This window comes from Stegodyphus dumicola, chromosome 5 (assembly GCF_044657685.1).
Source record: "Stegodyphus dumicola isolate Sdum_Otavi_A_Nest chromosome 5, ASM4465768v1".
Lineage (NCBI taxonomy): Eukaryota > Metazoa > Arthropoda > Arachnida > Araneae > Eresidae > Stegodyphus > Stegodyphus dumicola.
In genome coordinates, this window is record NC_140772.1 from 73125039 (window position 1) to 73151871 (window position 26833).

Here is a 26833-nt window from a genome sequence, read left to right on the forward strand (position 1 = left end):
CTGTTTTTTAAAGTAAGATATTTGTCCTTTTTAGGAGATGTTAAGATTATTTCTGAGATATGTGTTAAAAGTTGATGTTTCTGTGTCAAAGTTGGTGTTTGATTATTTGCTGAAATATGCAGAAATTTGATGTTATTGCTGACAACTAGGTCAAATAGAATTTCACATTGACTTAGCCTTAAAGTGATATTTGATTTTCAAATGGGAGGTATTTTCAAGGATGCTCTGTGAATTTGATCTGTTGCAATTGCTTGAATCAATGATCTGATCATTTTCAAAAGAAGCGCTGCTTCTGGGGGAAAAAATAGGGAAGAATAGAAAGTTTTATTTCATCCTCTGAGGGTAATGGCCTTCAACTGATACCTCTTTGTTCTGCTTTTGTCTGGTATTCTTATGTAACAGCCACTTGCAGAAAAATTTTTTGAAGACATATAGTTGAATTAAAAAGCACATAGTTAAGGACACACAAATCACCGAATATACACTACTGCATGCAATATCACTACACTGTTGTCATAGAATCACAAGCATTGTCAGAAGGGAGAATTAGATGCTTCTGTATTGACCTGACACCTTCAATAAAGATGGATATCTGGTTTCGGCTTATTCAGGGAAGTGGCGTTGATCCGGCATGAAGGATTTTTGAAGCCTATCTGGGAGCTGTAAAAGATGGACTTGAGTTTTCACTTTGAGATGACATTGGCTTTGGATTTGTTTATTATCTGCCATGTTAAGTCAGGCTGTACAAATGTTTCTGAGAAGTAAGAGTTTTTATCGCAGTATCCATATGTAGAGTTTCGCTAAGCAGGTGAGCTGGAAGTTTTCGAAATTTGTGCAACAAACAGTCATTCAGCTATTGGAATAGTTGCTGAAAGTTTAGCTCGATAATGCAGTTTTAAATTCTTGATCACCAATAGCAGCAACCACAGAGCGATTGATGATTTATGGGCTTGCATCTCTGAGCTTTTTGGTGTGACATCGGAGACTCACTCATGGTGACATCTATGGGTCAAACCAGAAGTGTTATATGAGAAAATTGCATGACCTTGGAGGTAGAAGTTGAGTCCATTTCATGGCAATGGAGTACTTTATCTTGTCACAAAAGAGCTCTTTGGTGGTGAATTCAAATAATTCAGTTCTTCCGAATCTGCGAGCACTAGCTGGCTCCAGGGGCACCATAGATTCATTGTTGTGTCTAATTGCATATTTTCCTAATGAATCACATTTTAAACTTAAATTGACATGAATAAGAGTATGTACCAGATCACAGAATGCAAAGGAAATTTAAGTACTAGTGAGATGTATAGTTTGTTAAAATTTAAAAATTATTTCAAATTTAAAAACTAGGATCCATTCCCTAGGATGTTTTCCAACCAAATTAAGAGTGAGCTTCTCCCTTTCTCATGAGTGTAGCTCAGTTGCCCTGGTGGCGAACACAGTGCAATATTATCAGTGATAAGACAGCTAAATGACCAATGGATATTGGCCACTCCATTGTGTCACAAAATTTTAATGATGCGCTAATGAATTTAAATAAACGGTCCATTAAGTTTTTTTTTTTTCATTGAAACTGTTTGGACTAGCAAGAATTAATTTTTGGCAATTAAAAGTTCTTGTGATATTGTTTTCAAGGCCCGGTGGCGCAGTGGCTAGCTCATCACGCAGCAGCACCACAGGTCCGGGGTTCGATTCCCAGGCAGCTGGGCAAGGTCGACTCAGCCTTTCATCCCTTGATTTCCGTCACTTGGGTCAATAAAATGAGTACTAAGCTCACTTGGAGACTAAACACTGGGGGGGGGAGCCTGTGACCAAGCTGACCACTTGCTCAGGGCATATGCTTACGCACCCCGGGGCCCACAGTCAAAAAGCAGATTTCGGGCACTGCAGGCCTTGGCCCATTAGGTCTGTTACGCCACTGAGTTTAGTTTGTAGATATTGTTTTCAGTTTGTTTCTTATAGCAGGAGAGAATTTGGAGTTTTTATGGATGTGTGTTTTGGCAGTAGAAAAGAGCAGATTAAATTACTCAATCAGTGTTCCTCCAACAGAATTTCTTAGAAGACTGTGTGAGAAAGAATAATTGGTATGTTTGCTTAACTTTTGCTTTGCTCAAAGTTACAGTTTTGTTAAATAAATGGATTTTTTGTTTGTTTTCATGCATAAAAGGATTCCACACATAAAAGAGTTAGATTATATAATATTTGTAATGAAAATGATGAAACATAGTATGAACATAATATACATATAACATTCAATGAAGAAAAGACTTGAAAATTGCACTGAGGAAGTTTCTTACCTGGTCCTTCTTCATCAGATAACTCATCTTCATCTAATTCATCAGCATCTTCTAAATCAATATAGTCATTCATACGATGAAAATCCTCTATAAGTGATGAAATATGTAAGATGCCATGAAAAATAAAGAAGAATAAAGCACTAATGTAATTTGTTATAGGATCTTGCTAAAGCAATTCAATCATGAGACAAAGGGATAAAAATTAAGATTTTTATATTTGTTTTCCAATCATGTCACATAATTACATATTTAATACTTACAAAACTAGCACAAATTTTTATAATCAAGAAATTAGAAAAATAAATAATACAGTGATAATAAAGTTGTACATAATTGAATAAAATCAATAATATCCAAAGCAATAGCAATTCGATATTAAACTAAAGCTAGAAACTGAAATGTGCAAGTACATAATTCATAAACTAATGACATGCTGTTACTGGATGAGAGGAACTAGGCTAGTCCCCAGCCAGTTTTAGTAATCCTATTTTCCCCAAAAAAATTTATCTAGCATTTAGATATTCTAAAACAAAAGTAAATTCTCTCTATATTAGATTTATATAATAGTATTGTTCTAACATAGGAATTCTGACAGAAAATTATACTTTTTTTTATATGACATACCGATTTTTTTCCCATATTTCGATTCTATGACTAAAATTATGACTAAATATAATATACTAAATATTTAATTTTGTAAACTTATCGAAAAATTTAAAAATTCATTTCGGTGCACTTTTTTTCAGTTTGCATTAAGAATAATTCACTTGGCGAAATTCTTAATTTAAGCTAACATATTTTCCTTTTCCTTTCATTGAGCATGAGTGGAAAAAAAAGTGCATTGTTCATTTTTTAAAATAATTTTAACAAAGTGTAAACCACATCTGGTGTTTTATTATCGCTTATAATAAATATGCCCAATTTCAAAATGTGGCTATACATAAATTGATGTATATATTGGGAAATTGTGAAAAAAAAACTCTAATATTTTGCAGCTTTGCCTAGAAATACATCTACTTTAAGGTGATGGTAAAAATTTTATAGGTTATAATTCAAAAATGTTTTCGAAAAATTTATAAAACTTACTGAAAAATACAAATTAAAAAAAAAAATCTGAAAATATATGTAAATTTTATTTAGATTGAATTTACATTTCGAACTCTGAAAGAAGGAATCATATAAGTTAATAAAAAAAAAATATATTAATAAATATATATTAAATCCAGTTAAGATTGAGTAGTTAAAATTTTGAGAGATAACTTTTTAAAATCTTCTCAAGCAATTTTTATAAAATTTGGCACTTTGGCATAACTTGAGTCGTAGGCTTTAAATATGGAAAAATAAACCGGTACATCTTTTCAGAAAAAGTCCAATTTCATGTCAAAATACCTATACTAGAATAATACTATACATAAATATAATATATATTCTAAGTTGCACTTTGAAGACATGAAAAACACAAGTTAAATTTCGTCAATCCGCTCAGTAGAATGGGAGATATAGAACTGTTCCCCCTCCCTCTTTTTTTGTGCAAAGTGTTCATTCATACTGAAAGATACAATATTTTAAAAATTTTTATATTAATGGTTTATTATACATTAAAATATCCAACTATGTTTAAATGGTCACTAATCATAACTTTATAAAAATTTTTTGTTTTACCAAAATGCTTACAATTTTAATTTCTCCAAACTATTTTGTTTCACCTTTCTAGCCATTAGAAACAATTATGGTAGTTTTCTTTTCGTATGCCTTAGCTAGCTTTCGTATGGCTGTTTAAAGGCTGGAAGCTGATATTTAATGGGATAGAAATATGTGTAAAAATCTTTTAATTGATAATTTATTTGTTTAAGTACATTGATCGTATTCAATGGAATGCATTTATTTTTTATTTGAAGCAAAATCCAGATATAGAATGGATTGCAGAATGAAAAGGAAAAACAAAGGTTACACAAAAACTTTATGTGTATACACTTCCCTCCTTCCCCATGTTTGCCAATACAAGTATTAATATTTAAGTTCTGAGTGTTCTGAAAAAAAAAATTCAATAACTGTGAGTACTTTATTTAATTATTTACTTTCCTTATTATACTATTATTAATAAACATGATATGAATTAATGTAAAAAATAATAATTTTATATGTATACATACATGTAATATTTTATTACTAATTTTTCATATTGCATATCAGATATTAATGTTTCTTTAAATTCTAACTCATTTGAAAAATGTTTCAATAATAATTTTGAGCATTTTATATTATTTTTAGTAAATGTGACATAAATTAATTTAGAAAATAATTTGCTCTTGTTCAATTATTTTTATCATTCTAAAGTTGCTTATATGATACATTTTTATGATGTTTTTTTATACAAATAGTAATTTGATTACAAGCTGTGAAATTTTGAAAGATGATTTCAACTATTAGTTTGAGCATTTTTGCCTTTTTTGAGAATAAAATACTTGAATGTGTTAAAAAATAGTACTTGACCTTATTATGTTCTGTATCTTTTTTTATCATATCAGTTTCTTTCTTTTGTTATAAATGTGATATTTTGGTGTATGTGTGAGATACTCCTTACCCATTCAACATAAAAAATTATGCGAGTTTAATTTTACATTTTATGATTACGAAATGCTGTACAACTAATTTAATACTATTAGTTGAAGTATTGACTGTTACTAAAATTTCAAGTATGGGAGAAAATATCGCGGATTGATTTACATTTTCTGAAAAATTTCCTGTTTATTTCTGTCATGTTTAATAACTACTTTTTGGATTATATTTGTTATTATTGATTGATTTTTAATGTTGATATTTGTATAAGTCTTGGTAGATAATTACAAAGTATTTCAGCATTTCAATTTATTTAGAGGTGCTTTTAATTGTCTAATTTTATTTAATTATAAGCAAGCTTTTTTTTTTTTTTTTTTTTTTTTCATTTTTACTGGAAATTTTTGAACAGGGATTCAGTAAAATATATTATTTATTGTATGGTACAGTCAAAAGTCGTTAATCCGGACTCGTCGGGACTTCGGCGATTCCGGATTATCGATTTTTCTGGATTATAGATCATCAGTTTAAATCTGGTAAGATGGCATGCAAAAATTACAAAATTAAAAATATGAAACCGTAATTTATGAAATAAAGAACAATTATGATCTAAAGGGTATCAAAATTTACAAAAAGAAAAAGCTTAATATTTATTTGTTTACTTTATTAAACATTTCCTTCAATGTAAGTTGCTTCGTTTCATGTGATAATACTTTCTCTTTAATTCTATTAAACAGACATAATTTCTTGTTTAGTTACAAAGTTCCGCTGTTCAAGTCCTATAATTGCTGTGTTGAGAATACCGACTAATTTGTCAATCGAAATGTTTTCGTTTTCAATAACCTCTGGGTCACTTTCTTCACTATCGGAAGCGAATTATAATGACGAGGAACTTGATTTAAATCATATCAAAGACGGAGTACATCGAGACGAAATACTAAACTTAGTATGGAATTATAATCCAAATAAAATAAAAACATCTGCTCTGAAGATAAGGATAGTGTTGACAGATCAACTTCCAATCCGCGGCGTGAAATTCATAAACAGATTTCGGATTTCAAAACATACTTTCGCTTTGTAGATACAAATTACATATTAGTAAATATATATTGGAAATTCTATTTGACATAATCTTTCTAATCTATCATAATCTAATAATGACGTTTCTGCCCCCACCTCTGCCGCAGAGCAGCGTGAAATTGATAAACAGATTTCGGATTTCAAAACATACTTTCGCTTTGTAGTAAATATATATCGGAAATTCTATTTGACATAATCGAAAGTTCAAGCTTACTTTTATAAAATTTCTCTAACAGTCTGCAAAAAATAATAAGCCGGATCCAATTCGAAGATTAAGGAACAACGCAATCTGCAACATTAACTGAATTAGATAACTTTAGCTTAGCGTATAACTCCGTTAAACATTAAACGCGCATGCGCACAAACATATTCGCAGCCGTAAGGGTCTTACGCGCTCTCGTAAACGCCTGTGCGCATGCGTGAACGCGAAGCATGCGCAGAAAGTTTGTAGCTTTGAGGTCCGGATTATAGATTATTCCGGATTATGGGTGTCCGAATTAACGACTTTTGACTGTATACGATTTTTTTTCTTTTTTAAGCTTACAGAACTGTATATACTTATTGACTGAATTATTCTAGATTAAATATTTCTCAGCATATATTTTTGCAGAATTCAAATTATGAACAATCCAAGCATACAGAATTTTTACAATTTTGACTTATTTAGTGAGGGTTGAAAATACAGTACAAAGTCTGTAATCCAGACGTCCACAATCCAGAATGATCTATAATCCAGACCCTGTTACTTAATCTTCTAATTGGATCCGGCTTATTATATTTTGTAGACAGTTAGAACAATTTTATAAAAATTAAGCTTGAACTTTTGATTATGTCAAAAAGAGTTTCCAATACTGAAGCTGCCAAAGGATCTACAAAGTGAAAGCATGTTTCGATGTCCATTAAACAAAAAGTGGAATTGCTGCAAAAAATGGATAAAGGCATAAAGAAAGTGACAGAGACGTTAGTGAAAACGAAAAAAATTTCGATTGACAAGTTAGTTGGTATTCTCGACACAGCAATTACAGGATTTGAACAGCGGAAATTTGTAACTGAACAAGAAATTATGTCTGTTTATAAAATTAATCTGTTTATAGAATTAAAGAGAAAGTATTAGCACATAAAACGATTACACTGAAAGAAATGTTTAATAAAGTAAACAAATAAGTATTAAGCTTTTTTTTTTTTTGTAAATTTTGATACCCTTTAGATCACATTTCATTTTATTTCATAAATTACGGTTTCATATTTTTAATTTTATAATTTCTGAAAGCCATCTTACCAGATTAAAATTGATGATCTATAATCCGGAAAAAACCCTAATTCGGAATTGCCGAAGTCCCGACGAGTCCGGATTAAAGACTTTGCACTATATTAAGCTTTTTTTTTTGTAAATTTTGATACCCTTAGATTATAATTGTTCTTTATTTCATAAATTACAATTTCATATTTTTAACTGTATAATTTCTGCATGCCATCTTACCAGACGGATGCATCTTACCAGAGTCTGGATTACGGACTTTGTACTGGAGTCATTTTTGTAAATTATTTAAAATTAATTTATAATTTGATATAATCTTTGTCAAAGCGATTTATTTATTTGATTGAGTGAATTATTTAGGGAAAAATTTTCTGTGTTTTAGTAATACATATTAATTTGATTCTCAAGATAAGCATTTTATTTCATATTATTATATGGAATAAGTACAGAATATTTTATGAAACCAAAGGAATAAAATCATTCATTTTAATAATTGCATAATTCTTAAAAAGACTTTTTAAATGTAATTTTGCATTTGTTAATTTAAGTGAAATGATTCTGGCTCTTGGTTTCAATAATGTTCATTTCAAATAATTGTGTAAAACTTTACTAGAGAAAAATGGAAGTTGCTATTTTTAAAAATGCTTAAAATCATTATATAAAAGATCATCTACACAATTTATTTAAAAACTTTAAATTCTAATAAGCAGTAAGAAATTAATTTCATTAAAATTTTTTCTTATACATGGGTTGCGGTTTAAATTAAAAATAAAAACTAGGTAGGATTTCTATTACTTACCAAAAATTTCAATCTATAATTTTTCATTAAAATTTCAGCCTGCCTTTTGAAACAAAATGGTGTCTCCAAAAGTGTATTAATTAATATCACTTTCCTTAAAAAAACTCTGAAAATGTATGAATATTTAAAATTTTGAACTATTGCAAAATTAAAAAAATTACAGTTCCCTCGGATTGCTCTATTTAAATTCCACCCTGTGCTGATATTTCATTGCATAGCGAATAGCATTCCACAATATAGCAGTGCAGTGGGGAAACCAGTTTACATTGTCTAAGAAAGCTTTCATTCTTCTCCTAGAAGTTCTTTGCTAGTGACATGCTGTCGTAAGGGATTACAGTTTTCTCATACATCTTATTATACTGGAAAGAATAATACCAATTTTAAACCTTTCAAGTAAAATAACTAACTCATTAATTCATAAACTGTTCCTAAAACAATAATTAAAAATTAATACCAAAATTAAACTATTTATGCAATTTTGAAATTAATAGTAATGAAGTTTTTTATAAACTATTTTTATGATTATGTTCTTGATGAAATTTTATCCCATAGAACAACTGTTCTATTTGTGTTTGTTTCATATTGTTCAACAATAATTTTTCATGGGAAATTTACAGTTAAATGTAGTTTTTCTCTGGCTAAAATGACTAAAAACATTAAAATCTTTCAACAATTTATCCTTTCCTTTCAATTATAAGTATTTTCGCTTGGCATTTCGACAAAAACATAACAATTTTCTTTTTTTTTTTTTTAAATTCTTCTTTTACGGTTCATTTAAATTTCAAAATTTACATTTTTGCATTGAGTTAGCAGAAAGATTGCTCTTCGTCTCTTTAGTTGATCTGCCACTTCATGATTACAAGCATGACCAGTGCTTTCCTTGCTTTTTCGTCAGTCCATAATTATCACTTCCTTTCCATTCAAAGGTTTTTTAAGTATGGTAATGCTAAGAAGCACTTCATGAACTTTTTTATAATTCTCTGTGAACATAGTGTACCAAACCTAAAGGCAGGATTTTGAAAATGGAAAGAAGTTAAACTTTCACCTCCCATCAACTGTCATTTGAGAAGGAATTTCCACTTATTTACAATATTTTAGGGAACTTTTTTTAAGCCTAAGACATGGAAATTCTGTCATTCTAAAGTTCAATGCGGAAAAAAAAAAAAAAAAAAAAAATTCTGAAAACAGTGTCTTGCAGGTACAGTGACTGAGGGAGTAGAAAAATCAATGTAAAACCCGTTTTATTGAAGAACTGCATACCTGAATGATAAAGCCACAGTGCAGAATACATTTAATGGGTGAAGTATGAAAAGCTTTGACAGGTACAAGCACCAGTCACTTTCTGCCACTGAAGAATAAGTGTTTTGCCAGCCTGAGTCAAATAAGCAGCAGAGATGATTTTCATAAATGGCAGTTTTTCTATTGATTAATATGCATTTGTTTGGGTTCTTGGAAATTTGAATATAATAACAGCTGAGTTTATTAACCAATGAGTTTAAATAAGTGGCAGGTATTGTAGATATACATATTCTTTCTGTTTCCATCAAAGAAAAATTTAATAAATGAAAGAAAGAGAAAATTTTCATTATCTGTTCTCATTACTTGTTTGTCGCTATTTGTTTTGACCATTTGGAAATTTTTTTTAACTGTTTATTTTTAATTTAGTTATTTAGTGATTTATTTAACACATTACAATTACTAAAAATAAATATCAGTCTGAAAAATTTCATTTTTAGCTGTCAATACATTTGAATTGTGAAGTGCAACAATCAGAAATTTTTTGCAGTTACTTTAGATGTTAATAAATATAAATTGGAATTTTTTCTTTTTGTGTCATTATTATTGTTTATGTATGATTCATTTTGGTTAAAAATGGCCTGTCAACTCTTTTAGGTCATTAATTTGTCTAATGTGCAATTTGAGTTTGAGATCAGTGGTTTATGTTCTTTCTCTTTTGGGATTCTGAGCTTTGAAGAAAAGCAAGAACTTACATCCAGAAGTAGGCCTTATCCCACATATTTCTAGGAGGGAAAAAAAAAGCATTATTCCTGTTATTTCAGAGTAGAATATTACTCATATTCTAACAGTTGACTACATGTCAACAGAGAAACAGACCATTTTGTTGGCCTTATATTTGTCTTGAAACAGACAAAGAAATATGGAATACCACCGGTTTGTCTGATATTAGCAATTTTCATAAAACCAGTATTCGCCATGAAAATAAACCAATTCGTATTTACCTGTGATAACAAAAGTGAAACTATTTTGGAAGAACAAAAACTGAATTTTAAATAAGCAAGCAATAGAAAATGAATGGTTTGAAGCAAAAAGTTCATTCAAATAGAGGTATTACTAACGATTAATATATGCATGTTGTTCATTAACAAGACAAGAACTTTCGTTTAGAGATCATTATGAACATAAAGATTCTCTTAGTCGGAGAAAACATATCAAGTTCTAGCACTTTTAAAATACGATATTTAGAAATTCATTTACAAAATTTCCTTCCATTTAAAGCAATGCCAAACAAAATTTAAATGGTGTTATTGATAGTATTGGAGATGTAATACTGGATGGAATAAATAAAAAAATAAAGGAGGCTCTGTTTATTACAATAATGTTTGGTGAAACTACTGATATTGCAAATCTCTCTCAACTCTTTATTGGTTTTTGATTTGTGAAAGAATCTAACATTCATGAAAGGTTTCTTGGCTATATGGATGTCAGTAGCAATCACTCTGCAAATAGGTTGAGTGAACATGTTTTCAAAATGCTTTTTAATTTTCAGTGTGAGAAAAACTTCAAGAATAAGAAGATGGAGTAGGGTCATTTTCCTGTCACTTGGCTAGCAGTCAGTTATGAAACAAATGTGCCAGGATGCAATTTTCATTTGTTGCTAAGTACACAGAGTTAATCAGACCACAGAATGAGAAATGCCATCTAACTGAAACATTTGCACTCAGCAATCTATTGTGCATACAATCTTTTATGAAGCAGTTTATTACACAAGCTGTATAGTGAAGGCAACTTAATTTAAATATTGTCTCTGAAATAAGTGTTTTTAACATTTAAATATGTAGATAACTATTTATATATGATATACATATATATTTTCGAAGACATAAATAGTTATAATTTTTAAACTTCTTTATTTTTTGTGGCAAACCTTAATTTCAATTCTACTCTAGCATATTAAGGATTATTACTCTTGTTACTTTTATCATTCACAAAATCATCTTTTTGTTTTATCTAGCACCCCCCTTGATGAAACCTATGACATGCTACTGCTATGAAGAAAGAAAACAAAATATGAAAGAAGTCAAACAATATTTATGCTAGTCTTTACCAGTAATTACATAACTTTCATCCCCTTCATGCCTTCATTTCTTATTTTATGAATTAACTCTCTCATTTAGTCTTTTTACACAAATACTAAAACGTGAGGTTTCTATGGAAAGCATATTATTAGCAATTTAAGATCATAAAATAAATGACATGAAAAATAATTTACAGAACTATCATTAATATCAAAATACAACTATTGTAATTTTTATATTTATATATTATATTTGCCAGTAATTAGAGATTTGCTCAATCAAGGTTATTTGCAATGTCTTTGTGTTTGTACGTCTACATATTCTATTGATATAATTATTTTGCTTTAAACTTTGTAGTACTGATTTATTTTTTAGCTTCACTATTTGAAGATTTTTTATCCTCACAATCCAAAGGAATTTGCTAATAGATTAAAATTAGTTGTTTCAACAAGAAATAAATATATAAAGTTTTGTAGATATAAAAAGAATATTCATAAGCACAAATTATTAATCACTTCAACAATATGTGCAAATACTTTTCCTTAATATTAAAAACATTACAGAGAAGTAACTTTTCTTTTAATTTGTAACTATTTTAATAAGGCTTTTTCTTAAATTTAAGTAATACATTTTCTACTGAACAGTATTAATAAAAATCACATGGATAATAAGAGCATCAGATCAATTCTAAACTATTACTGAATGTCTGCTAACACAAATTATTATTCATCAACAAATAAATAAGCAATGATTTTAATATTACCTGTGGTAATTTTTGATTCAACACGGCAAAACATTTGAGGATCATCTCCAGCTAGATCACCATCAGGGTAAATAAAACTTGCACTGCCATCATCAGAATCCCTAGTTCCATACAGAACCTGGGATTGAAATTCATAAAGTTCTTCGCCTAAGAATTAAAGTCAGTCTTACAAAATAGTTATCATACATGTTGTTATTATTATAAAGAAAATATAGAAAAATTAAGATTTGAAAAATGTAAGGAAACACATTTTGGAAATGAAATAAAATTTCTCAAATGATGATTTTTATTATTTTTCATGCTATGTAACAGAATGTAAAGTAATCACTGCCAAAATGTTAATATTGTTATGGGCCAATGATTTAGAGAAAAATACATTATTCAAATAACAGGGGAAAGGAAAAAGCCTGATTTACAAAACATAATTTAACAACCACATTTGTTAAATTAACGTATTTTTCAAGCATGTTGATAAATTCAAACTAGGAAGTCTTCCAAAATAGTTACAATAGAAGCGACTTTTAGGTGCTACTTTGGTAGACGGTTGCACGGATTTTGGTGATTTTTTGGCGATTTGTTTTGGCGAGTAATACGACTTATGGTAAACCCATTGCTGGGTAAATTATTTATGGTAACCGATACTTTGTTGTCATTTTATTTAAAAAATAATGCGTTTTATTATGCATAAATGCCGTGTTTTAAATATTATTTATAGCTTCTAAATATTAAAAATCAATTTAATTTTGCATTTTTATTTGAAATAAAAATTTTATTGTTTATGATATTTTATGAAATTTTATGTTGTGGATGATGTAATCTATGACGTCATCTTACTTTAAAAGTAAGTGGTTTGAATATCTATAAATTTTATCTAATGTTTTAAACACTATTTATGCTATTAAATATTAAAACACAATTTAATTTTGCATTTTTTTAAATAGTTTTATTAGGTATGATTATTTAAATAATCTTAATTCTAGGCGTGATGTAATCAGCTTTCTGATTGGTTATAAAATATTTGTGCATTGCCGCGCCATTTAAAAATTTAATTCATATCTTCGAATTCCTTAAAAAATGTTTCTTTCAAAGATGAATGTTGTTGTTATTAATTTGAGACCTTATTTTGGCCAGCCTGGCTTTCCTAATCAAAGATTTATTTATAAATTCTTACAAGGGTCAGAGGAAATTTATTTTAAATTTTTGAAGGAAACCTCACTAATTGCTTCTTCAATGAAGTGCGAAAATGTAGATCAGAGATGAAGATCATTCTGAGCCGATCAAAGAGCCGATTCTGAGGACGGCCGTATATGGAATTGTGGTCACGTTGGAAGAAATAACAGCTGCAACAGTAAGAAATGTATTAGACATTCCTCCTTTTTTACCGACAATAAACTACCTGCTGTCATTTTAGCTCTAGTGTACGAGGCGTTCTTATTTACTTCTTTTAAAGTATTTAATTTAAGTAATATTTTAATTCTTTTAAACGTTGGTATGATGGTTTTTAATTCGATATTCAATTTACGTAATATTTTAATCCAGTTACCCGAGCTCCGTCACTGCGTACGGCAATGCACGTATTCCAAGGACTTTCATTCTCAGACATAAATTGTCAGTTACTTCCAAAATTTCATTTGCAGTTGATTTACAAAATAAATACTCTTCAGCGATTCGTTCAACTTCTTTGAAACGTATGTAAATTAATAACTGAACAAAGTTCGTTATATGGGTACTTTCATACAATTGCAATGCGAAATATTCACTGTGTTATATTTTTTTGAATATGTATCTCTTTTATGGAATTTGCAATCGCATGAATTCGTCGACTTGCTGTATCATTTGATAATGAAATAGTATTAAGTTCATTAGCCGCTTTTTCCTTGAAAAATGTTCCACATATTTAGCTGCTTGGTAATATAAAGTTTTCTACAATAGTGTGAGCCCGCTCAGTCTCAGCAATTCTTAGGCTTACTAGGTAAATAGCTTCCAAAGCTTTTTCCAAAACTATTTTTTAATTCTGATAATTTCCTCTTAAAATATTCTTCAGATTTATGCTTTAAATTGACATGCTTAGATTCAAGATGTTCTTTAAGAAATGATGGTTTCATATTTTGATTGAATAATAGTTCACTGCAAACAACACATTGAGGTTGAGAGTCCATTTCATCTCCCTTCCAAGTAAACCCAAATTATAAATAACTCATTATATTTTTTACAAACAATTTTCTTTTCTTTTCAATATTGTTAGCACTGGTAGATTGTCCTGGATCCTTCACAAGTGAATCATCACTTTTCCGTTTAGTCAATAAATCACAAGTGAATCATCACTTTTCTGCTCAGTCAGTCCCAGCCATTTTTCCATTTTGAAAATACAGGTTTGTTTTATTATTTTTTTCACAAATATTTAAATGCACAATATATTTATTACCAGTTCTTCAAAATCAAACGATGATATTCTCAAATCACATACAAAAGCAAGGAACACAAAGCAACAAGAAGACAAAATACCTGCTATTAGAAACAGCAAATCGGCATAAAAAATTATTCTAATTGAAAATAGAGCAATCTGAGCCCGGAAATAGTGGCGATATAAAGTGTAGACATGCTAATAAATCGATCAACTCTAAAAGAATTAATGAGTTAGTATTATCTTTCTATAGGAACTTATTTTTATTTTCTATTAAACACAACATCCCTTTCTATTACTCCTTTTAAAAACATCATTTATGACAAATTTTGTTATCAGTGAAAATAAAAATGGATATCTTGCTAAAGTCTATGAGCAGCTATTAATCTTGAACTAAGCTCATTGCATAAATTTACTAGAGTTACAGAAAAAATTTAAAAAGATGTTGGGGTATTTAATTTTTGAATTTAATAGTTAAAATATTTTTTCTTTGCATACCAGCTATTTTTCTCTTGTGTACCCACCTGTTGTGAATCGCTGATCTAGACCCTTTTACTCCACTAAAAAATCAACTAATTTGGTTCTCTGTCATTCAGACAAATTGGATTGAATATGCTCAAATGTTTAGCTCAGTACAAAGTTAAGAATTATCCACTCTATTCTCAGCATTGCAACTAATGAGAAAATACATTTTACTCAGATGTAATTTCAGATTCTTAAATGAAATAATTGAAGAACACATTTTTATGTAACAGCAACCAAAAGGATACAGTGAAATTTCTGTCAAAGTCTGTGACACTTATAGAGGCTAAAACAAGCACCACACCTACTGGAATAAATATTTTGGGAATTTCGCATTGCAGCTTGATTTTATATCAGTTGAAGACGTCCCATGCCTTTCCTTAAGAAGAAAGAGTGGAAAGAAGCTAAATGCATGTTAATGTGCCTGATCACAGAAACTGACCTAAAAGAATCTGAAAAGTTTACCAAAAGAACTAGTCTACCTATCAAATAAGCAGCGAAATACTTTCTTGAATTCGAAATTAAGCGTCTTGAAGAAAGAAGCCCCAAAATTAATCAAACAAAAAAACTAACAGTAGCATATGATACTTTTCATTTCAAATAATAAGCTGTTGCCAGAAGTTTTATATTTCAATATATTTATTTTATTTAAAACTATTTATCAAAATGGTTAAAAAAATGTGTAAACACCCTCTGTAATACTGAAAGTGTAACTGGAGGCAGAGCGAAGAGTTTGAATACCAAAGTATCACCAAAAATGTTCAATAATGCTGAAGTTAAGTGACTGTGGGGAGGCTAGACAAGATATGTTATTTCATCATTATGTTATTCGAACCATGCTTGAACACACTTCACAGTGTAAATATTAAGCATTGCTCTTTTAAAAACAAGATCACTCCCCAGACGATAAAATAGGGGCATGATGCACCAGGATGCTCCAGTAGTGATCCTCTTCTTGTGCAGAATAACAAATGAGCCAAGAGAGTGCCAACATATAGCACGGCAGTTCCCCCCTGACTTTCGAGTTAGACGGACGCTTTTCTCCTCGCTGCTGAAAGAACGACCTTGGGCGTGATTCTGAGTTCAACTCGGAGCGTGAAGAAGCTTCAGCCCCTCGCTCTGATTTTCTCTGTACTTGATTTTGAGTACTTCCTTTTGCTGTTAGGGGCTAATAGTAGGTTGGTGCTTTGGCCCCGCCTACGAGCACCGTAAAAAGACCTAGCAAACCTAACAGCACGCCCATGTGTCTGTTGTTTCTACGACCTCTGCTCTTTACCGATTGAACAATGATGGAAAAGCTCTTTGACTTTCTCGGAGTGCTAATCACGTAGTACGAAGTGAGACTTGTTGACAAGCCACTCACTGATAAGGTGAGTATGGAACTACGAGTACTTCGCGGTTTCAGAGCCACACTCCACAAAATGACTCTCCAAGGATCTGAAAACACTGACGTTAAGGAAAATATACCTGCTAGTTACCAACCGGAACCTGGACAATCTATGACAAACTTGGCTGCGGAATCTATGATAGTGGATCAGACGCGGATTAGCAGTAAACGCCCGCTCAGTTCCACCATTGAATTCAATATTCGAGTCGCTAACCGATTTTCCTTTGCTGAAGAAGAAACTCCACTGGACACGGACAGTTCGGATGATGAAAATTACACAGAAATTAAGAAATCTGTCCGGAAAACTAGGCGAACGCACGGGAAACGCAGTACCCCGGCTATAAACCCAAAAGGTAAAGAAAAATCTGTGAATTCTGTTCCTCAGGAAGAGAAATTTCTGAATCCCGCCGCTCAGGAAGAAGAACCACGCGATTCGTCTGCCATGATCGACACTGCCTTTCATCAACCAATCAGTGCGGATGACCCTAACGCTGGAACACACAAGGTTGCAGCCAGTAGTCATGATAATGTGGCGCCATCTATTGGGGCTGCTGAAAAGTCAGCTCACGCGAGTATGTCTTTGGCAGAAAACGTAGCTCGACCAATCAACATTTTGGATGAGGTCATGTGCCCGGCTGAGCCAATGGACAGTGATGCTCATGAAACTCAGACTGGAGCAACCCGAACTGAGAGTCAGCTCACTTTCCCACACAGGACGGCGAAAATGCCGCCGATTTGCATTCGAGAATGCAAGTACAACTGGAAATCTTTCCCTCAACTGCTTGATAAGGAACAACTGGCCGATTTCACCGCGAAAAAGAAAGGTGAAGGCAACTATGAGATACACACAAAAAAATTGGATACCTTCCGAAGCATGACTGCCCTTTTCGACAAAAAAGAACTTTCTTATCACTCGTTCCTTCTCCCTGAGGAGAAGAACCTCAAAGTTGTGATAAGAAATCTTCCCATTGATGCGAAACTCATGGACATTCAGGAGAAGCTCCGTGAGAAAGATTTCACTGCGCTCAAAGTGGAACAACTGATGAAGGGCAGAGGAAAAGACAGGGCTAAAATGCCCCTATTTCTGGTCACTCTCTCTAAGAACCCTGGGAACAATGAAATATACCATCTGAAATATCTAATGTACTTGCACATTAAAGTCGAAAGATATCGTGGTCGGCGCGGGCCGACACAATGCTTTCGATGTCAAAGATACCATCACGCGCAGACGGCGTGTCACAATCCGCCTCGCTGCTGTAAGTGTGCAGGCCCTCATGAAAGCCAGGATTGCCCGGAACCTAAAGATTCTGAGCCGAAATGTTGTAACTGTCTCGGGAAGCATACCAGCAGCTGGAGGGGTTGTGAGGCCTTCCCAAAGCAGAAACCCAATGCCCCCAAGTTTGATGAAAGGGTCATTGTCAATAAATCCTACGCCCAGGCTGTTCAATGTGATATTTTCGCGGGGAAAATTCAGAAAGCTGTAGCGGACGCTCAGCAGGTCATGAAGAACCTCGCTGATCTTATATCGCTTCTACACAATACTACTGCCATGGCTGAAAAGCAAAATACAGTGAGACCCGATACTGAGATAAATTGTAGATAGTAGGTCCTTTGTAAAAATGACCCCAGTGACGATCATGACATAGAATACGCAGAACATTATCACCAAAATTAGCGAACTGCAGGACTTTCTCACAAACACAACACTGACATTGCACTAATCACTGAGACACACACTACGCTAGCGCACTCCCTGAGTTTTGCTAACTATCGCAGTTACCGCTGCGATAGGATCAGACATAGAGGCGGAGGTGCCGTAATCTATGTTAAGCGGAGTTTGGAGTCCTGCTTCTATGCTTCTGACAATTCTTACGGGTTTGAAGAAGTAACAGTAGTCGTTCGGATCCCTAATTGGGGAAATATGCTTGTATGCGCCCTTTACAAGACTCCAGATCTCAGGCTGCAAGATCAACACTTACAGAATTTGCTAAATAACCTTTTTCTCACCATAATCGGAGGTGATCTTAATGCTAAACATGTTAGCTGGGAGTGCGCAAAACAAATAAAAACGGTGATATCCTTCAAAATTTCTTGTTCAATTATCCATACTACATTTACCCTCCAGAAGATTTTACTTTCCGGCCTACTCACCCAAGACAGTATCCAGACATACTGGATCTTTTCCTCACATCTGATAATGACCTTTCTTCAGATCACGTGCCAGTTCTGGCAAACTTTGGTATTAGTAAGCCTGAAGCTAACACTACTTACAAAATTACTGATTGGGCCAAATTCAAATCTGAAATTAACAATCACCCCCTCAAAACAGAACAACTTAAAAACACGCATGATATCGACCAGGCTATCACAAGCATGACCACCTGCATTGATAAGGCATTGCAAAATTCTACTACAGAAATTATTAATAAAAACATCACTTCAAACTTCCGCAAGAAATTAAATTAATTAGCCAAACACGAAATAGACTTCGCAAGATCTTCGCCCACTCACGTAACCCGGCAATTAAATCGCAAATTAATAAACTTAATCGCAACATTAAGAGGTTAATTGACTCCCACTGGACTAAACTTTGGAATAACAAAATTGAAAAATTAAATGCGGAAGACGGAGAATTCTGGAAGTCCCTCCGTTTAATGAAGTCGACAAAAACAAGCAAAAAACCTCTACAGGACGACACTGGATTCAAATACAGCAACGAAGACAAAGCAAAAGCCTTTGCCACCCACTTTGCCAAGCAGTTCTCTCAAAATGACAAATGTTCTCTCAAAATGAAAATCCTTCAGACCGATATTTCATTAATCACATTAACATGTTTGTCGATAATTGGATTTAACCAGCCCAGTGTCAAAAATCTCCCTGTTTTTACCTTTCCCACAGAAGTTAACTCTATTATAATTAAACTTCATAACAGAAAAGCACCTGGGAAGGACAAAATCTCTAATTTAATGATTAAACATATGCCTGGTAGTTTCATTAGCAAACTCTGTTGCATTTACAACGCCTGCCTGTATCTATGCTATTTCCCAGCTGAGCGGTTATCATAATTCCCAAACCCGGAAAAGATAATACAAGAGTGGATGGGTTTCGCCCAATCAGCTTGCTTCCTGCACTGGGAAAGATACTAGAGAGGATTATCTGCAGAAGACTACAGCCAGCCCTAAACGCGCTTCCAAACCAGTAGTTTGGTTTCCGTAAAGGGTTGTCTACCACCATGCAGCTTGTCAGAATCGTTGAATTTTTAAGCGCAGATATTCATAAGCACCAGACAATTGCTTTCCTTATGCTGGACGTGGCATAAGCCTTTGACCGCGTCTGGCATAACGGACTTATCTACAAGCTTGCTTCCCTTGATCTCCCCAGGGAAACGATTTTGATTCTTCACTCCTTTCTAAGTGATCGATCCTTTTATGTCAGGCAGGGCAATGTTTATTCTGAAAACACATTAATTAATGCCAGCGTCCCCCAGGAGAGCATCCTTGGGCCTATTCTCTATCTTATACATGTTAAGGACTTCCCTATGATTGAAAATACAAACTGCACCACCGCCTGCTACGCGGACGACACCGCCATTCTTTCTAGTTCACTTAATCCATGACATGCCATGATCAGAATACAAAACCACCAGGGCTTAATTTCTAAAAGTAGAAGTGCCGGAGCCCTATGAAAGACCATCATGAAAGAGAAACAAGAGTAAATCAATAAAAAAAATGACTATTAAAGTCATTAATAATTTTAAAATTAACTAGTTAAGGAGTATCAAATTAATTAATAATTATTTAATTGATATTAATAATTCATATTTATTAATTATTATTTAACTTGTAATTATTGTTTAATTAATTCACAATTTATTATTATTTATTAAAATAATTAAAGATTAAAGTAATTAAATAATTAAAATTAAATAAAATGTAAAGAGATAAATTAAAATTTAATAAGCGATTTTTTATATAATTTTATTGCTAAAAATGAAATTTTCTAGATCAAATTTCTACTAAAATTATTGTTCAAATACATAAAAAAGTGCCGGAATCTTCTTATTCAGGGCTCTGGTGCACTCCGGCTAGAATTAGAATATATCCCAAAAACTAAGAAGTACCGGAGCCGGGCTCCGGCGCAGTTTAAGCTCTGAAAACCATGCACACGAGATAGAGGAATGGTGTCAGAAATGGAGGACGTCCATTAATGCCACAGAATCTAAATTATTACTGATAGGACGGCACAGAAGAGAAAACACTGATGCAGATCTGACCCTCTTTAATGAAACAGTGCCCAAAGTCAGAGAGGCTACATACTTGGGAGTTCGTTTTAACGGCTCGCTTACATGGGGTCCTCGCATTTCCACGACCATCGGGAAAGCCATTGGAGTCTCTAGGAAGCTCCGAAACTTTCTTGACGCCTCCTCACCACTGGATCTTGCTCGCAAGAAGCACATTTACACATCAATATTAAGACCCATCCTTACATATGCCACCACTGCATGGTGCTCTGTTCCCCCCCCCTCTGTATTAAATAAATTGCAGATTTTCCGAAACAACTACTTACGAAAAATCATAGGAGCCCCCTGGTTCGTTCGCAATGAATAGCTACACAGAGACCTTAAACTCCAAAATCTGGCGTTATTCATCAATAAATTAAATAATAAGTTTTTCAAGAAAGCCAGCACCAACATAGAGGTAAATTATTCAGACAATTTTAAGTACGAGCTCCTAGAAATTGACATCAATTTAAGGCCCTATGCAACCCACATTTATCGGAATGACCCCATAAATTATTCTAATTTCTGCCAGCCAATTTTGAAGTTTCAAAGTATGACCTTTTTCATTTACACTGGCCTGGGCCACATCTACACAATCTTCCTGCAGTCCCTTATCAAGGCATTCCTGCGAAGCACTGTATGTTATGTCTCCCCTAACCGGGATTATTTGAGGTGCCTGTAATAGCGGGATATAATTCCTTTTGAAACAGGCATATCAAAGTATCAACATATAGCCCCCTTATACCAAGAAGGCAAGAGACAGGTAGGCCAATGTTTCTCTAAGCATTCTACAGATATAAATAAATCTGGTTCTCTGAAATAGCATGAATCCTGATTTACTAGACCAGACGACTTTTTTGCCACTGCTATGGGATTCAGCTTTGAAAAGCTCTGCACCATCAATATCATTTGAAAGCATTACATGAAGTCGCCAAAGGTTTACAAGCTGACACTATGCCATGTACAGCACATATTTACAGCATGGTGTTCCTTATAGACAGTTTTGATTAAAATGAGGTCCCAGCAATGTGTGTTCATTTTAGATATTATTTGGAATAGTAAATTCTTGTGCTTTCATGTGAATATGACTAGTTTTGTCTTTCACTGAGTATTGTCCTCTGAAGATGCTAACTTACCATCATTTGTGTATGCTATTATAATGGCTGATATAATGTTACTTGCACAGCCAAACCTTGACTGTTTCCATAATCAAAGTTCCATCCAAATGCACTTCAACAGTCACTCCTCTTTCGAAGTCTATTAGGTCTAACAGTTCAGCGTATCTTAAGACTACCATGAGCACATGTATGATATTTATCAAAAGACTAATATCTTCCTTCATAGACACTAGATTGCAGATTTCTGTGTCAGGTGCATAGCTGTATTGCAGATGTGAAGTACAGCATATATTTTTACAAGTGTTCATATTATATTGCATAGTAAAACCTGAGAATTGCCGACTTGTGGATACGCAAATATTCCAGAGCATATAAAAAATTAAATTCATGGTAGTAAAGCCAACTAAATAGAAAAAGAAAAAAATCCAATCTAAAATTATAAAAAGAGTCATTTTTATTTATATATACTTGAATATGAAATGCCTACATATAAAGTTTTTGAGATTTTGAGAGAAAAAAAAAAAAAAAGATATCCCAGACATAAGCGCCTCGCACCAGTCACTCTGGCAGAAGTTTGGCAGAACAGACAACTCTTCATTTAGTTAATCAATATTTAAGTTATGGACCTAACATATAAAAACTTAAATTCAGTAGAAATTTTCAGGTTGCACAGCTAGTATTTACCCATTTTCACATAAATCGCAATTTTCTTGATGCCAGGATCTTGTAATTTGAAAATACTCTACTTCATGCTGTTCTGTTGAAGACATATCCAAAATTTTAATAATTTTTTCAAAACGCAATTGAAAAACATATAAACCGCAGTTCACTTACATAATTTTTACAAAAATTAAACCGACTCATTCAGAATTAATCAGACTTTAATTACATAAAATACATAAATAACACAATTTTTAACTACATAAAGCTAAAGCATTATGTCATGCTTATTACTAGAGTTAAATCATACTGTTTGTCAACAGTTTTTGTTTGATTCGAATCAAAATCCTATATGTATTTTATAACACAGTTACAGATCTCTTATTTGCTTACTTTTAAGTTTAAATTTTTTTTCTAAAATTTGGAAATATCTTGGTTATTTGAGCTTTCTGGTTAGATGAATGCCAGCTAGTTAAAGCATTTACTATACTTCACCTGTATTACAGTTTCATGTTGCTGGCCACGAGGGCATACAGCTTTTTTATTTTATGTTTCTTATCTTTTCTTACCACTTTGGAGATTTTTTTAATTGAGATGTAGTGGCAATGATAAAAAAAAGTTTAATGTTCTTTTGTGAGCAAAGCAAATTGTAAATAGCTGTAAATACAGTTTGTTGACTCAAACGGAATACTCAGAGTAGGTGGAAGGCTTCAAAATGCTGTTAAACTATAATCAAACATACCCAGCAATATTACCTGAGAAGTGTCATTTGACAGATCATATAATTGAAGATTGTCACAAAATGCAAGGACACATTGGTGTAGCTGAAACTTTGACTCAAGTTAGAGAGATATTTTGGCTACTACAAGATTGACAGTGTAATATTAACAAGTGTGTGATTTGTTACAGATTTAAAGCTAAGCCACTAAGTCAAGATATCGCTGCTTTACCAACTGAGAGAATAACAGAGGCAAATTTCTTCAAAGTTGTTGGAATCTATTTTGCTGGTCCTATGTGTACAAAGGATGAAACTGGGAAGGCTTATACTACTCTGTATACATGTGTTGTAACAAGAGCTGTGCATCTGGAACTAGTGTCTAGCCAAACAGCAAAAAAATTTCTTCTGTCCTTTAGAAGATTTATTTCAAGGAGTATGTTGAATGATGTATTCAGACAATGCAAAAACTTTCAAAAGAGCAGACAAGGATTTACAAAAACTATGAAATACCATCAAGGACACAGAAATTCAAAATTATTTTGGTAATAAAGGCATTGAGTGGAAATGACAGCCTGGTGGGGCAGTTTCTGGGAAAGGCTAGTTAGATCTATCAAACCATGTTTGAAGAAAATACTCATGAAGGCTTCACTTAAATTTGAAGAGCTGGAAACAGTTTTAATTGAAATTGAGGCAATATTAAATTCATGTCCGCTAACTTATGTTTATAGTGAAGTTAGATAAGTAGAGCCGCTGACACCAGCTAATTTTCTAGTTGGACGAAGACTGACATCTTTACCATCTGGCAAATTTCTTGAAACTGATTCAAGAAAAGAAAATTTAACAAGGTGATATAAATTTCAGTTGGGATTATTAGAAAACTTTTGGAAAAGGGTACACTTACTTGAAATTCGAAACATAAAGCAAATTCAGAGAGGTAATGCCGTTATAGATCTTTTGAAGGGATCTGTAGTTCTACTACATGAAGAAAACTACCAAGATTATTATAGAAGATGGGAGTTGTACAGGAGTGTCATCCAGGACAAGATGAAAAGATAAGGGCTTGCACTATCTGTTTAGCTAATGGAAATTGTCTTCGTCGTCCTGTGCATTTATTGTACCCCTTAGAAATGCTTTGAATTGAACACAGTGAATTTAAATTGCGAACACTGAGTGAGTGAACATTTAAATTTTTATTAAAGAAAATTAAAAACATTTAATGTTTAAGATAACTTCAGAATCCAATCCTTTGATAAACCAAGAGTTCATCGAGGGGAGAGAATGTTACAGTTTCATGCTGCAGGCCACGAGAGGGTGCAGCTTTTTTATTTTATGTTTATTATTTTTTCTTACAGCTATAAAGTTTTCCGTGTGTGATAAAATGGCAACAAATCTAAGCATCCTGTGGACTTCTTCAAGAAAAGGTAAGCAGAAAGATATTCTTATGAAATATTGCTAATTGTTGAAGGTAAGAATAAGAAAATGCAAATTAGAAACAAAGCAATGTTTCAAAAACCTGTATACTCAAATACTGAAGTATTACATCAAGGAATAAAAAAAAAAAAGTCATTTTCACTTATCTATATGTGTTATATAGTTTTGAGAAAACAAAAAATGTCAGTTTTAACTAAACCACCCTCATATTAAGTAAAAGGAAGAAAACACCCCTGCAATTTGAAAACTTCATATTAACAGCTTGATGCAGAAACGGTTTACAAAACATAAAAAGAATAAAAAGATTTAAAAATACAAAAAAAAAAAAATAAATAAAAAAAATAAAAAAAAATAAAAATAAAAAAATAAAAAAAATAAAAAGTGTGAAATGAACAAAACAAAATTTCTTATCTTCTTGTTTAAATATAATATACACTGCTGTCAAATGAAACTAAACTTTTACTATTAATAAAATTAAAAATAAACTCAAAATGAATTTCAATTTCAATTTCAAAAGTTCTGCTTATTTTCAATAGTTTTTTAAATGTAAAATGGAATAAACAGAACAAAAATCAGAATATTAAAAAAGTATATTACCAATTGAGCAAATTAAAACATAGAACTACATATAGGTGCTAGCAATCTTTATATTCCTATAAAATTTCATCATAATCATTAAATTTTATTTTGCATGCATATGACAGTGTGTCTAAGAACAGTCCTTCAATTACAATTCATCAATTAAAGTGTATTAAAACATATTTTACTTAGGACATTTAAAATTAAATTTAATTAAAATATTAATCTGTTTATTAGTCTGATAGTAAAAGTATAATAAATAAGCCCACAAAGTAAATATATAACTAGACAAACATCCAGAACTGCAATTGAAATACAGGGTGATTATAATTAAAGTTTAAGTTTCAAAACGCTATAAAAAAAGAACCACTCATGAAAATGACGTCAAATTTGAAAGGAACATTATTGAAGAAGGCGGAAAGCGTATGGCAGAAGAAAAAATTTAGTTTCAAAAGTTAGCAACAGATAGCGCTGTAAGCGGAAGAAGACGTAAATTAAAATGTTAGTTAAATTTCAGTGTTATAAAGCCGCCAGGTACCAGGCTATTCCTCATTTCGCATCTCAGACGTTCGCCATGTGTGTTTCACTGCAGGACCGCGCTCTGCTGGTAAAGCTGTATTACAAGAATGATGATTGTGCAAGAGTAGCTCTGCAAAAATTCAGGACACTGAAGAGTATAAAAGAAGGCGTTGGTCCAATCAGTGTCGTAGGTCTAAAGAAAATGATGCAAAAATTCGAAACGACAGGTTCGTTTGATGTGCAATCTGGTAGAGGGAGAAAACGAGTGCATTCGACGGTAGTTGAAGAAGTGGCCACAGCATTACAGGAGGGGTCGGCCGATGGTGCGCAACCGTGCAGTGCACGAGGAATTGCCTGAACATTAGACAGGCCTACGAGCACGGTGCTGAAAATTGTACGAAACATCCTGCAATGCTATCTGTACAAAATTGGCCATGTGCAGGAGTTGCTTCCGTCTGACCTGACAGCTAGGGAGACGTTTGCGTTAGTATTCCTGGCTCGCATGGAAGTGGATAATGAATGGCCGTGGAAAATTTTGTGGACAGATGAAGCCCATTTCCATCTGACAGGATACGTGAACACCCAGAATTGTTGAATATGGGCAACAGAAAAATCCACTGGCAACGCACCCTGTACCATTTCATCCTGAAAAGGTCACAGTATGGTGTGGCTTTACGGCATCATTCATCCTACAACCATATTTTTTCGAGCAGACGGGTGCTTCCAGTCCTGTTACCGCAACCGTCACTTGTCAGAGGTATGCGTCTCTTTTGCGCAGCCACGTGATTCCAGCTCTGCAACAGCGTGGATGTGTGGATGAAATCATTTTTATGCAAGATGGCGCTCCTCCGCACATTGCACATCCCGTGAAGCAGCTGCTGAGGCGCCATTTCGGAAATGCTCGAATTATCAGCTGTCATTTCCCTACAGCCTGGCCGTCCCGATCGCCTGATCTTACTCCGTGTGATTTCTGGCTGTGGGGATATCTGAAGGATGTTGTGTTCCGTGCTCCAATTGCAAATTTAGCGGAATTAAAGGCACACATTTCGCAAGACATTCTGAACATTACCCCAGAGACACTGCGATCCGTTGTGGAACATGCTGTTTGCCGCTTTCAACTTGTTGCACACAACGGTGGACACCATATTG

The 26833-nt window shown here is 32.9% G+C and overlaps 1 protein-coding gene and 1 long non-coding RNA gene across 7 annotated transcripts in view; one reads left to right on the forward strand and one right to left on the reverse strand.

Moving 5' to 3' along the window:
- The window catches only part of LOC146997140 (uncharacterized), a 269052-nt gene that overhangs the window by 180556 nt on the left and 61663 nt on the right, over positions 1-26833 (forward strand). The window lies entirely within an intron of this gene.
- LOC118188568 (RIMS-binding protein 2-like) overlaps positions 1-26833 on the reverse strand; it is a 481985-nt gene that overhangs the window by 157209 nt on the left and 297943 nt on the right. For all 6 annotated transcript variants that reach the window (XM_085816767.1, XM_085816768.1, XM_085816770.1 and 3 more), the window contains 2 exons: positions 12068-12214; positions 2295-2381 (listed from right to left, as the gene is read on the reverse strand). In XM_085816767.1, coding sequence (XP_085672893.1) covers positions 2295-2381; positions 12068-12214 — 234 coding nt within the window. The remainder of the gene's footprint in view (positions 1-2294; positions 2382-12067; positions 12215-26833) is intronic.